At 41.6% G+C, this 14,923-nt stretch overlaps 1 protein-coding gene across 13 annotated transcripts in view; it reads left to right on the forward strand.

Moving 5' to 3' along the window:
- The window catches only part of CACNA1D (calcium voltage-gated channel subunit alpha1 D), a 513,308-nt gene that overhangs the window by 447,128 nt on the left and 51,257 nt on the right, over positions 1–14,923 (forward strand). For all 13 annotated transcript variants that reach the window (XM_029600875.1, XM_029600887.1, XM_029600877.1 and 10 more), the window contains 2 exons: positions 7,746–7,847; positions 11,196–11,326. In XM_029600875.1, the coding sequence (XP_029456735.1) occupies positions 7,746–7,847; positions 11,196–11,326 (233 nt within the window). The remainder of the gene's footprint in view (positions 1–7,745; positions 7,848–11,195; positions 11,327–14,923) is intronic.

The following is a 14,923-nucleotide window of genomic DNA, read 5'->3' on the forward strand; positions in this document are numbered from 1 at the left end:
GCATAACCAGTGGTAGATGATACACTCACAATTGTAGATCTCTGTAGTGTCTTCTATATGCAACAGAGGAATTCAGGAACAGGAGACGCAGGCGAATACTGGTTCTTGTAAGCAGTCTGAAATAGAATTCACAATAACTGTGTATGGGAATGGCTTCTGGATAGAAGAGGTTAGAAGAGATTTAGGAACGTAGGCCCTCGTGGAGCGAGTACCAGTTCCTGTCTGTTAATCTGTAATAACAATCCATAAGATATAGATATGCAATATCTTCTGAGGAAGAAGAGAGTATGAGAAAAGAATTAGGAACATAGGCCCTTGTGGAGCGAGTACCGATTCCTATCTGCAATCTGCAATGGTAACTCACAATCTCCGTACCTGCAATAACATCTTAGATTGAAGGGAGCCTTAGCGATTAGGAACAATGGCCCTCGTGGAGCGAGTATGGTTCCTGTCTGTAATAGGACACACTGTGTTCACGTCTGCGATCGCCTCCAGGCAGTAGGAGTCTTTTGAGTCTTCGGGAACGTAGGCCCTCGAGGAGCAAGTACCGGATCTCATCCAACAATCTGAAATCAAGAATAGAGAGTGGAGCCCCCGCTAAGTTTGAAAAGGCCGAGCAGTGGAGAAAGGTTTCTCCTTGCTGACTCAGATCATTGTTGCAAGTAGCGTGGACTGCTGAAGCAAGTCCAGTTGGAGTTCCTTGTTGCAAGTAGCGTGGACTACCGAAGCAAGTCCAAAGGAGTTCCTTGCTAACTCGTTAGAGGTTAGCAAACAAAGACCTTTTAAAGTAAGAATGGATGACGTCACTACAGGGGAACGCCCCCGAGGTTCGCACCCTTGCTAGTACAAAGTCTGGAGTGCGCGCGCGTCCTTGCGTCATCAGGAACATGGCGGATCCGTAGCATCAAGCCAGCCTGGGGACACCGGGACCAAGAGGCAGGGAGAAGCCGTGGCTGCATCTGTCCGTCAGAGCCGAAGGGAGTCGCCACAAAGGTAGAGAGGGTGGAGCGAGGATGAGAATAGGCATGAACGCAACATCAAGTGATGTGGTGGGCCCAATAAGCTGCACACTGATCGAGCTCCGGTCACCACCCGCCCCTCATAGCAGTTTTTAGCCTCCCCACAGATCAGACAGACCCTCGGTAGGGATTTAAACACATTTGGAAACCATTTGTCCAGAAAGGTGTGGAGTTGCGGGTTGCATGGCCTCCAGACTCATGCAAAAGAACAGGGAAAAGGCCAGGGGCACAGAATCCAAAATGGCTACCGCACTTAATGTTACACCGCCCTCGCCCAAGGTGAATGCATTGGATACTGTGTACAATTCTGGTCGCCGCATCTCAAAAAAGATATAATTGCGATGGAGAAGGTACAGAGAAGGGCTACCAAAATGATAAGAGGAATGGAACAACTCCCCTATGAGGAAAGACTAAAGAGGTTAGGACTTTTCAGCTTGGAGAAGAGACGACTGAGGGGGGATATGATAGAGGTGTTTAAAATCATGAGAGGTCTAGAACGGGTAGATGTGAATCGGTTATTTACTCTTTCGGATAGTAGAAGGACTAGGGGACACTCCATGAAGTTAGCATGGGGCACATTTAAAACTAATCGGAGAAAGTTCTTTTTTACTCAACGCACAATTAAACTCTGGAATTTGTTGCCAGAGAATGTGGTTTGTGCAGTTAGTATAGCTGTGTTTAAAAAAGGATTGGATAAGTTCTTGGAGGAGAAGTCCATTACCTGCTATTAAGTTCACTTAGAGAATAGCCACTGCCATTAGCAATGGTTACATGGAATAGACTTAGTTTTTGGGGTACTTGCCAGGTTCTTATGGCCTGGATTGGCCACTGTTGGAAACAGGATGCTGGGCTTGATGGACCCTTGGTCTGACCCAGTATGGCATTTTCTTATGTTCTTATATTCGTTTACACCAAATTTCTGAGCAAATTGCGGAGGTGAGGACTGCACTGGGGGATCTAGACACAAGAATAGAGCGTGCCGAAGGAAGAGTGGCATTGGTCGAAGACAATGTTGGGGCCTTAAAGAGGAGGATGGCTGAATTGGAAAAGGCTGCATTGGCTAGGGACGAAAAGATAGACGATTTGGAAAACCATAGCAGCCGCAATAATCTGCAGTTTGTTGGTTTCTCAGAGTCTATTGCCGACAATGACCTCCTCTGAATATTGGAAATATGGCTGGTGGCTTATGTCCCAACATTAGCGGGGTCAAGTACGGGCCTACTTGAGAGGGCAAATCGAATGGGCTGAAAAACCGAGGGCTCAGCAGACCAGAGGCCGTGTGAAGTGATTGCCCATTTCGTTAATTATGCGCACAAAATTCTTGTCCTTCAACACTGTCGAAAATATCAAGAAATTCTCTTTGAGGACAAGAAAATTTTGATATTTCAAGACTTCTCCACACGAGTTTTTCTCCAGCGCATCACCAATGTTTGCTCAAAAGTTAGTGGCGAAGAAAATCCGCTTCGCCTTAATGTACCCGGCCAAATTAAGGATCAGCTACCAAGGCACAAATCGACTTTTTGATTTGGCCAGTGCTGCGAGAGACTTAGTCGTGACTTTGTAGCAAATGAGCAGGGAGATTCCAGTTGAGATGTGAAACTTTGCCTTTCCTTTAAGATTTGGGAATCCTCAAGATGGAGAACTTATTGCTGGGGCCTTTTTGTTTTTCTTTTTGGCCTTTCTGGACTAACTGCTTAGTATCCACAACTGGGATTAGTATCTGATTTTTTGATGGGTTTTTTTTATACTCTTCTGCGGACTGCTTGCAATTTTTGTTTTTCCAATATGTTCATATGGGGACTGGTATGTTCTTTACTAGCATAGGGGCAAGGTGGTGAGTGAGCACATTGACCACCGTTGTGATCCATGTCCCTAAATCAAGGATGTTTTCAATTTGGGGGGAGGGGAGAGCACTGTTTGTGGGTGCATGTTCACTTTCTGCTGTGAAGTGCTGCCAAAAAGGGGAACTGGACAGGGGGGTAACCCCGGTCGAGCACTATTGTGGTTGTCAAAGCACTCAATTTTGTGTACGATGGATGTATTTTTGTGGATTTTTCAAAAGGTATAAGACCGTCTCCCTACTCGATAAAAGTTCTAAATGGAAATTGAATTCATATCACATACTAGATGTTAAGTGGTTCCAACATGGCTCTTGAAGTAGTAATGTGGAATGTAATGACTTGGGAATGCCCGTGAAAAGGGAAAAAGTATTAGCTAGGTTAAATAAACTCTATGCCAAAGTGACTTTTATACAGGAAACCCACCTTTTGGGAAAAGAAGCACTTAAGTTAAAAAAAAAAAAAAAAAAAAAAAGTAGGTTTCTCAGGGATTCCATGAGGAAGGGTCCTCGAAGAGCCGTGGTGTTGCGATCTTAATTCACAAAACCACAGCTTTTACAGCCCAAAAGATGGTAATAGAAGCACAAGGGCATTATATTATGGTTCTTGGCAGTTTGATGGGCTCACTAGTAAGATGTACCCACGAATGTCGGTATATAAAAGCTAATAAATAAAATAAAATAAAAATATTTGCCTCCGTATATGCCCCAAACTCCTATGATCACTCATTCTTTGTGCAGTTGTTATCACAAATTTTGCAAATGGGGGATTATCTGGTCATCATGGGGGGGCGACTTGAACTTTGTGACTGACCCTATGCTAGACAGACAGCCCCCAAGGGGAGGTCACCAGATTAGTGCTAACAAAGGCCCAAACTTCTTGTGTAAGCACCTTAAGCTCTTAGACCTCTGGAGAATCTTGCATCCCAGGGTAAGGGAATATACCCATATGGTGAGGGCACACCCCACATGTTCACAGATCGATTACTTACTGGTCTTGGAATCCATTTTTCCTAGATTCCGCACGGCCTCAATACAAGGTCTGACGGTATCAGACCATTGCCCAGTAAAGGGAGAGCTCAGTTATGGGGATACGCAGGGGCATAGCCAATGGAGACTGCCCAGCCATCTTGTGAGGGACCTTGAATTCCCCCCGTTTTTACAAAAGAAATGGCGGGAGTTCATGGCTTTTAATGCGCAACATGTTGGTCATCCAATTCTTTTCTGGGAAACAGTGAAAACAGTACTGAGAGGAGACATCATTAGCTATGTGAGCTATAAAAAAAAAGAAAATGGATGCAGAAATCATTGCCCTAGAAAAACGAATGACAAACCTAAAACACAAAATAAATCTAACGGACGATGCCGCTGATATATCCCAATATAAAATAGCTCAGATGGCTCTAAATACTCTCCTACATAATAGGGCTTCCCGCTTCTTAAAGCATCGTCAATTTAACTTGTTCCAGTTTGGGAATAAAGTGGGAAGATTACTAGCTACACTGTTAAAAGCTCAGGAGCCCTCTAAGTTTATTGCTAACCTAAAGACCCCTAGGGGGATGATTAAATCAGATGCCAAGGACATTGCCCACATCTTCTTAGAATACTATCACCAGCTATACTCCACGGGGCCAGAAGAGGACAGGGATATGGATATCTTTTTAAAGGACCTCCCTCTGCCAGAGCTCTCCCAAGCCATGAGAGAGAATCTTAACCATGCGATTCGGGTGGAGGAGGTCACCACTGCAATCCAATCTCTCTCTGAAAATAAAGCACCAGGACCAGATGGCCTAACTGCCCCTGTAATGTGCTCTCTCTTAGAAACTATGTCAAGGGAAGAGTCCATGCTACCCACTATGAGGGCTGCCACTATAGTGGTTTTACCTAAGTCAGGGTGAGACCCCACGCAACCCTCATCATATAGGTCTATTTCCTTGCTTAATTTAGATATTAAAATTTATGGGGAAATACTTGAAAATAGATTGAAACCAATTATGCCATTTCTGGTATCGGTGGACCAGGTGGGTTTTGTACATGGCCGGAGGTCTACGGTCCTCATCCACAACGGCCTTAGAAACCTGTCATATGCTGGCTCTCCCTCAACCACTGCTGGTCACATGTGATGCGGAAATAGCCTTTGTTAGGGTGGCATGGCCCTTTCTTAAAATGGTTTTGTAAAAGATGGGATTTGCCAGGAAAATATATGAATATATTACTCTTCTCTAGTCTAATCCGAAGGCTAGAATTCTGGTCAATGGCATATTGTCTGAGGAATTTCCGCTGGCCAGAGGAACCAGGCAAGGCTGCCCTCTATCCCCATAATTATTTATATTTACAGTGGAACCCTTAGTCCATAGATTGAGAGGGGAAACAGCGGTAACCAGTATTTCCATGGGATCGCAACATTAAAAGACTCTTCTATTCGCTGACGATATCCTTTTATTGCTCACCAATGCCCGGGACTCTCTTCCCGCAGCCATACAGATTTTCTTGCAATATCAAATGGTATCAGGTTTTAAGCTAAATTTAGATAAAACCAAGGTATTGGACTTGCTGGGCACTCTCAAAACAGATTAGCCAGATTTTACTGTTAAGTGGGCAGCTGACTCCATCAAGTACCAAGGGATATAGATACATAAGCACCCAGGGCAATGGTACTCCTTGAATATATCTCCAATAATAGAGAAAATAAAGCAGAAATTAGTCGGCTGGAAAACCCTACCGCTATCCTTACAAGGCCAAATAGTGGTTGTCAAGATGGCGATTGCCCCAAACCTCATTTATGTTTTCCTTATGGTGCCCTGTCTCTTCCAGGTGAAAGATCACCTGAGATTGCAAAAAATAATTCAAAATTTCTTATGGAAGGGGAAGAAAGCTCGACTCTCCTATGCTACCTTATGTGCGCCTAAATCCCAACCGGGGGGGGGGGGGGTATGGTTTACCTGATTTTAGACTCTATTCTTGGGCAGCAAACCTTAGGTTCCTGGGGGATTGGTGCAATAATACCTCAGAGTATATGGATTGGAATCTGGTGGCTGATATATGTGACTCCTTTGATCCAAGTTTTGTCCTGCATACTGCCCCACAAGACTTACAGTGCAAACACATGCAATATACTTTGATTGGGGTTATAGACGTATTTGGAGAGTGACCCATAAAATGCTGAAGTTACCCTCGCAGATTTCTTCGCACTTTCCTTTGTGAGGCCCCTCGAAAGAATCCCTATTGATATTACCCAAACAACATGTTTTCAAGGTCTCGCATAATTGGATGTTAAAAGATTTACTTGACTCGAATACTGGGACGATATATTCTTTTACACAGTGCCAGGAAAAACTGGGCTTACAACCCCAGCACTTTTACTATATGGCTATCTGAGGGCTACTTGTCAAGGTTTAATGAAGGGGGTCAATGGAGCAATTGACAATCCAACTTACACTGGTTTATTTACCTTCTTCGGGGCCAAACTAGGCTCCTTATCATGTTTATATAAATTCTATATGTCTGTTATCTTATATTCTGTATACTCCAATCTAATAGTTAAATGGACACGGGACTGAAAAGAAGAGATTGATATCACCATGCTCAAGAACTGTTGCATAGCCATTCCAAAGATAATGAATAATGTAAGCCTTAGGGAACTACAACAAAGAATTTTCCATAGAATCATCTTTCCTCCAGCAAGGGCCTACAAAATGCATATAATTACTTCGGACTCGTGTCTTAAATGCAGTGCCTCACAGGCGTCACTTATCCCACTGCCTCTGGGCTTGTGAGAAAATCCAGACCTTTTGGGAGAATGTACGCACTCACCTTTCGAGTATCTTTGGTATGGAAATTTCTTGGTCATGTTCGTTCTGTATTTTGAATAATGATATAGGGGAGAGTAGTCTGAACCATGACAATCTGGGGTTTTTTTCTAAAGCCTGTCTAATAGCCAAAAAATGAATCCTAGCTTGCTGGATAGAGGCCTCCCCACCCACTGGTGATGTGTGGAAAGCATTGATGATGGAACTCTACCAACTGGAATACAGCTCTTTATATCGTAATTGTTCTCCCAAGAAGAAACGTTTGTTCAAGGAAATCTGATCTCTTTTTTATGGCTCCATGCCGGACTCTATCCGTAGGCTAGCCCCTCTGGGGGCGGACTGAGAACACATATTATTATTATTATTTGCAGGCTTTTGCAGAATAAACTATTAAGTCAGTGGACTGGGGTGCGTGAACTCCACTTATCAAAAAGGCTGATTTCTTATACATAAGTGCATCTAAGGGGTTTAGGGAGGGGGGTCTTGGGGGGGGGGGGGGGGCAGGAATTCACCAACGAAAACGAAAAAAAAAAACAAGGAGACTGTGAGACTGGTATTGTGTTCCAGTTGTTTATTTGTATAAAGGCAGTTACTTCACATTAAAAAATGTGGAAAAAAAAAAAAAAGATCTTCCCAGTTGTCCTGACCTGAATGTCCATAAACCCCACTGCTGTAAGGAGATTGTAGTACTCAGCATGAGTCCGTTCCTTCCCTTCTAAAATTACCAGCATGTTCAGAGATTGTAGCTGAGAAGTCACAGGTCCACTTCTGTCTTCATTCAAAAGTTCTTCCACCAAAAGGACAGCACCACCTCATTTGATTAGGACACAGAAAGCATATTTACTTTAAAAAACATGGTGCAAGGTTTTGTTTTTCAGTTATGTGTTTGATAACTTACACATTTACAAAAACTGTGTTCAAGAACTATTGTACTTCTAACATTAATAAAATCATTAAGCTAAAAAAACCCCAAAACAACATTATGATGGTGCAGACTCTTTTTATTTACAACTCTATTGCAAGCAAAAGATTCGCTGAATGACCTTAATGATATCATCCCTTGATTCTTTTTATCACCAGGTAATCTAGAGCAAGCCAATGAAGAACTGAGAGCAGTCATAAAGAAAATCTGGAAGAGAACCAGCATGAAGTTGCTAGACCAAGTTGTTCCTCCTGCTGGGGGTTAGTGTAATTACCTGTTCACTTTAGTTTCATTTCTAAACCTAAGTCTTGAAGGAGAGCAGGAACCCAGATAAGATTAGAAGATATAGCAATGCTTTGCAGCCTTGCTTCTATTTTGATGACTTTAAAAGGATCTGTGTTGCAAAGAAAAATACAGAGACAGCAAGATTATGGCTCAGTGATAAGAAGTGTTCAGAATATGTAGAGCATAGATGTTTCATGTTCTGTTTGCTTGCAAATCTGATTGTGGTTTGAAGTGAAATATTTCATCAAACTAGACCAGTGATGTTAACCTAAATACTTAAACTGTTTCATCATTTCAGCCTCTGACTTGGTTAAATAAGTTTCTAACTCTGATTATTAGATTTAGTAGTTCACCCTATCCCAATGCATATTAGGAAACGTTTGGTGCAAAGTTCACAGATACCTGTGGTTTTGTACCTGTAGACCTACTAGGCAATTTTCAAAAACAACAACTCAGTTTTTCTTTTGAAAATTCACTTACACAGGTAGCCGATGACAAAAGTGCCTGTGGATTTTGCACTTCCTTTTTCTGAGGGTGAAAGAAAGGTGGAGAAAATATGCCTGCAGATATTAAAATTCAATTCTGTGTGCATACTTTACCCCTTCCCCCAATGTAAACACACCCCTTTTTAATGTTCCTAAAAGCACTGATGTTGGGAACCCTATACATGCTTTTTAGATTAACTAACTCTTTGTTATGTATAGTTATATCCTTCATACTACTAGAAAGAAATGTATATAATATTACAAGCATCTCTTCAAATGTAATACTTACATAGGCATATGTGTGTAATTTAGCTTTTCTTTCTAACGAGTAGCATCTTTCAAGTTTAGATTAACTGGTTTTAATTCACTTTTTCATGTTTTAAAGGTGCAGGATCTACTTTTACTGTAAAATAGCAATTACAGCAATAGAGTCAGCCAAAGTTACAACGCACAGTGATCACTTGGTGTTACATTAGCTGACTGTACTTTTATAGCCTTACTGCAGCTGCAAAGAAAGATCGGGCTCAGGTCTGGAAGCAGAGTCAGGAGTCCAGGCCCAGTGGTGTGGAGGCTGAGCACTGTGAAGGTGACATTCTCAGTCTCTAGGGGAAGAGCATGCTGCCTGCACTGCTCAGAGATTTTAGCATGGTTCAAGGAGCAACAATGGCTTTGGCACTGGAGGGAGCCACTTGCTAAGGATATGGTGGTTGCCAGCTGGGAGTGGGTACGATAGCAACAAAGAGTATTATCTGACCATGGAAAGGGCAAGTGATGCTGCACATTTGAAACAAGTGCCTGTTTTCTACTGTACCTGTTTTAACCTTAACTGCTGACTGCTTGCATGGCGTAGAGGAACAGCTTTGTTAATGTTGTAACTATCTGCTTGAGTTTTTTTTTTCCTGCAGCCTGTCTCCCTTTCAACCATAAGTTTTTAAGAATATTCTGAAGCAGTTCTGTTTTAGGGTGGTGGCATGGAACTAGTGTTGCCTCTTGCCAGCTCTATTCCCCTACATTGTTCTTGAAATACTGATGCATGCTTCAAACTACAGTAGTTAGCTATTGCACTTGCATGAATAACTCTGACCTTGTAGAGATCATTTCCTTAACCCTGTGCTCCCACTTCTTAACTTCTATTCTGCTTTCAAACTCAAAAGCCAAACAGTTATAGGCTATATATTGACTTTCAAGCACATAGAGATCCCTTGCAAACCCTTTCATACCCTACCATGTCCAATCTGAACAGAATCCTTTAGAAGTGGAAGAAAATGTCCAGTAAACAGAATTTGTTTGAAGAAGATTTGCTATAAAATCTACTTGGATTCATGCCAGGTTGTAATTCCTTTTAATGGACCAACATATGAGCTTTAGAGGCCATGGTTTTTGAACAAAAATGTAAAAGGATTTGTCTGTTCTTAGGTAAAGGAAATTTTCTACAAGATTTGGTTTCAAAGGCAAGATTACACTGTTCAGTACAAGGATTTGTACTTATACAGAAGGCAGGGTATATAGTAATTAATGAGCCAAGTGCTTTCCATTTTAGATTAGGTTTAAAAAGTGTCTTCGCTGAACTAAACTGTTATTCTTCAATCCCTCAAACAAATTAGCTGGACTGTTCTTTGCTTTGTCTTTAGTAGATAGTGACCTTGACAGGTGAAGAGGATAAAAACTTATCTTAATAGATCTCATCAGATGTTAAATTTTTCATGTGGCCTAAGAAAGCAATAAATGGTGCTGGAATTGACTTTATTAAGATTCATCTTGGACAGATGCCCCTTTGAATATAAACAGCTTTGTTCATTCTGTTTAGTAAGGTGATATGTTACATAAAACATGATGGTAGTTAAAGACCACCAGGCTCATCTAATTAGTGTTTTCCACAGCCTGTTGAAACTGAACAGCCAAATTATGTGTACAACTTCTGAAAAGTAGTTAATGACATTTATTCACATATCATATTACAGATGAGAAAAAAAAAAAGCACAAATCATGCATTTAAACTAAGGATTATGCTAATCAAAGCAAATAAAACTGATACGTGAAATAATGTTTTAATGTAACTTTAATTGCATTTGAAAACATTAGGATGAAATCTGACTGTTCAATGAAAAGGATGCTGCCTGTTTTTTTTTTTTTCCTCCAAGCACTACTTTCCCCAGTTTTTACAGCAGTCCTATTGTATTGTACAGATGGAGACAATTTTAAATTAAGACATTTACAATGAAACATATTCTTAGTCAGGAAATATCCATCTACCATGTTTGGTTGATCACTAAGGGGGAATTTTCAAAGGGATTTCTGGTGTTTACGTGCAGAAAAAATCCCTCCGAAAATTGCCCTCATGCAAGGAACAGTGTACGTGCTATCCCCAGTGCATGCACTTTTCACCACAGGAGAAGGAGCAGGAAGGCCTGGCATAGTACACGCAGGGATTTCACTGTGAAATTCCTCTGCGTGATTTGCACCTGTAAAGTACGGGGGGGTAGGCAAGAAGCCTCAGTGGGCTGACCTGATGAGGGGTTTTTAAAGAGAAACTCCATCAGGAAATTTCCTTTTTGAGAATCGACTTGCGGTCCCATGTCTGTGAGAATCACGGCGAGTATGATAGTTGCCCATTCTGTCTAGGTCTGGGTGAGTTTGTTTGCTGCACTGGGGCTTTGTATTAGATTTAGATACTTTATTGTAAGCTATAAAAAATAAATGGTCTTGCTCCATATAACCCATCACTCCTTCCCCCCTCCCTGCACCCCCTCCCCCCCCCCCCCCAAATCAATTGTAAGTATTCAGGGCACTGTTGAACATTGCTGACTTGGGAGAGATGTGTCTGGTCTGTTCGTTTAGATGATGAGGTAACCGTGGGGAAGTTCTATGCCACCTTCCTGATACAGGACTACTTTAGGAAATTCAAGAAACGCAAAGAACAAGGACTCGTGGGGAAATTTTCAGCAAAGAATTCGACCATTGCTCTTCAGGTGATATTTTTTATTTTTAATAATGTAACTTACTGTTTTTTTTTTCAAATGTGTTGAAACACTAGAGAGATACCTGTTATTGACTGAGCAGTACCAGTATTAGGACTGAAATCCTCAAGGTTTCTTTTCTTAAAAGTGGCATTGCAAGCATCACGGGAACCATATTTTATTGTCAAGGTAAGTGTGATATGTTAATAAGTTATTTGTGCAGTCTTGCACGTCCCTGGGATTACTGCAGATGTACAAGATGCACAAATCTTGGTAAAGATCAGTCAAAAAAAAAAGCCTCTCTTATTCAGAAGAGGACGTGCAGAAACACGCTGTGTTGTTATGGTATCTGCTTAGTTACTGGTTTCACCATCCATATCTACATTTTAGCCTTGTTTTGAACTCATTCACTAAAACAAATGTGCACTCGGGCCAGGACTGGGAATTTCCCACCCTTCCCCATTTAACCATAATTTTCTTTTCTTACTTACAGAAAATACTCCTAGTGTAGATTATCTATTGACTTTAATGGCTTTAATGATTGAACTTACGGATAAAGGCTAATTATTTTCACTGGAAATTATCTATTGCCTGGTTCCTGTCAGTGTATGGACAATCTGCCACATGTAAACTTTTGATTATAGTTCATGGCTGTAAACTTTTGATTATAGTTCATGGTATAGTGTAAAGAAATGCCTTCTGGTATTACCATTTACTGTTTGTAAATCTAGTTATCAAATTTGCATCTTCTCATGGCTCTGCATCTTCTCATGGATTTGGATGGATTTGGGGTGCAGTAATCCAAAGAATGGGGGTAAAATATAAATGTGCACAGACTGAGAAAAACCTTGGGGTGTTCATGTCTGAAGATCTGAAGGTAGTGAAGTAATGTGACAAGGAGATGACTAAGGCTAGAGGGATGCTGGACTGCATAGAGAGAGGCATAATCAACAGGAAAAAAGGAGGTTGTTGTGGAAGTGGACCCTTGGTCTGAGGTGAGGTTGATGCTACCCACAGGGAGGAAGCCTGCAGGTCGTCAATGCAGGCAGGTGAGCTGGCTGGAGCAGAGGCCCAACAGGAACTTCACCATTACTAGCCCATGTTCCCCTTAGGTTAAGCCCTTGGGTGCCATGGCCGACTGGACTTAGGTGCGGGTCTCTGTGCAGGGATGAATCCATGGGCGAAGAGACTGTTGCCCACGAGAAGGAAATAAGGTCAGTCCAAGCAAAGGTTGAGGCCAGCAGCAGACAGCAAGGTGAGAAGGAGGTTGAGGTCAGGGCAGGGAGCGTTCAGGAAGATAAGAAGCAAATAGAGGTCACTAGGCAGGCAGAAGTCTACAATGGTCAAGAAGAGGTCCAAAGTCAAACTGAGGAGTCAATCCCAAGGAAGGAAGGCAGCATCAGCACAGTAGGAAGACACTGAACGAAGATGAGGGATCATGAGACAAGGATGCAGCAACTCCAAAGACACAGGAACACAAAGGCAAGGCACAGGAACAGAATCAGGATCAGGAACCAGGAACAATGTGGCAAAGAGCTACTCCAGGGATTCTGACCTATTGCTGAGGCATCTGAGGCAGGGCAGTGCAGGCCTTAAATAGTGAAAGGCCTGTAACATCATGTACCCTGACATGATGTTACAGGCCTTGGAGGATTTCTCACCACAGGCCCTTTAAATGTGCTCAAGCAGTACGTGTGCCTAGGGTCACTCTGCTCAGCTGAGCTTGGGAACATTTCTATACTGTGTACAAAATGCTGCAGTTTATTACATCACTTACATTATGAGGATAATTTTATAACTGTCCTCACTGGTACAAAGTCTGTAGCTACTTTTTACCTCTGGGCATTACACTGGTTTTCAAATGCCAAGTATATGTCCCTTTAGAAATTATCCCAGAAAAACCACCCGCATACATTTACATCCATTAATTTGCGCAAGCAGTTTTTCCAAGAAAAATTACATGCATACCACTGATCATTCAAAAGTGAATGTTTGTGAATAATTGCCTAAGATTTTGTTTCCAGAAACAATGCCAGCTACAAGGAAGGGGAGAGTGAGGGTAAATCCCTCTGAATTCTCTCATCACCCCTCTGTCAAGTAGAAGACGATGCTTTCCTTATCAGCATTCCTAGATCCTAGGAGGGTGAACTCCCCATTGCGGATTCTGATGAAAGAATGCCAGATTTTCAGGGGAGCAAAATTTTGCAGAGCCCTCCCAATCATCCCTTCTCTTCGTGCCCTCTCTTTTTTTCCTACTCCAAGTTAACATATCCTTGTTATAATGTAACTTTATACTCCTTTCAATTTGTCTCTTGTTATTGGTTGTTTATAGTTACTGCTTGTTCGATGTAAACCGAGTTGATTTGATTTGTATCAAGAAAGTCGGTATATAAAAGTCTTAAATAAATAAATAAAATCAACCGCCAATGAGAAGCAGAGAGACGGCTTAGTTTTCAGCAGGGCTGTTGGCCTTGGGAGATGAGGTTGATACATGGTTGGAGAAAGGAGCTCCCAGGCTGTCTCTCCTGAGTCTGTCAGGGCTGCAGGCGACAGTACATCTGGGTTGCCGCTACAGGACAAAAGACCAGCAGGGAGTAGCTGAAGAAGGGGAGCCAGCTTTGCAGCAACAAGAGGGAGGATTAAGCAACTCTGGGTTATCTTCAGTTTGCAGTTCAAAACCTGGTTCCTCCAGATCTGCCCTTGTTTCTGGGATGACTAAACCTCTGGTGGTTATCCTCGATGCTATTTGGAGTGTACTGGTGAAATTAGATGCATTTTTAAATAATTTTTGCATACAAATTAATTCCCTCTCTGAAAGTTTGAATACAAATAAAGAGTATCAAAAACAGACTCATAACCTTAGAGAAATATGTAAGTGATATTGAGACTTTCAGTGTGGGGACTGGTCAGGATAAAATCAGTCTTCATAAACAGGAGCAAATGTAGAGCCAAGTAAGGTCTCTTAACCTTCGGCTAATAAATTTCCCTAAGACCATTGGTTTGGGGCCTTGGGAAGTCTGGAAGAAGTACCTCATGAAGGTTCTTGGAGTTTCTTTAGAAGCAATTCCTTCTTTGAACAAAATATATTATCTTCGATTGGGAAGTGTGTTGAGTCATGTTTTGGAACAAGGAGTGGCCCAACTACCAGTTTTCTTGAACAGTCAATGGTGAAGAATCTAATAGAGTCATCTTAATAGTCTTTTTTTGTTTTCACTATGATAATGTGCCTTCATCTTCACAGTTCTTCAGTTATTTATGGGGTGGAAAATACAGATAGAACTTGCTTTGCACCAGGAGGTGCAAATCCCTGGCACTACATTTCTTCTTCAATACCCATGTACATTTTTTATTAAGTATTCTGCTGTGAGTTATATATTTTTTGATTCAAAACAATTAAGATTTTTTCTTGAAGCAAAATGTCTAGTCAATTCTACTCCAGTAGCTGTTTGAACAGTGTATTTATATTCATTATATTTAAGTAGTTCCGAATTATATTTGCGTTCCTTATTATTTCCTGTAAGGTGAATTTTAAAAGCCTGGCACGCGCAAAAAACGGGAGATATGTGCACAAGTCAGGCTGGCTCATGCTGAGCAAATTTTAAAAGGCAC

The sequence above is a fragment of the Rhinatrema bivittatum genome, chromosome 4 (assembly GCF_901001135.1).
Source record: "Rhinatrema bivittatum chromosome 4, aRhiBiv1.1, whole genome shotgun sequence".
Classification (NCBI taxonomy): domain Eukaryota; kingdom Metazoa; phylum Chordata; class Amphibia; order Gymnophiona; family Rhinatrematidae; genus Rhinatrema; species Rhinatrema bivittatum.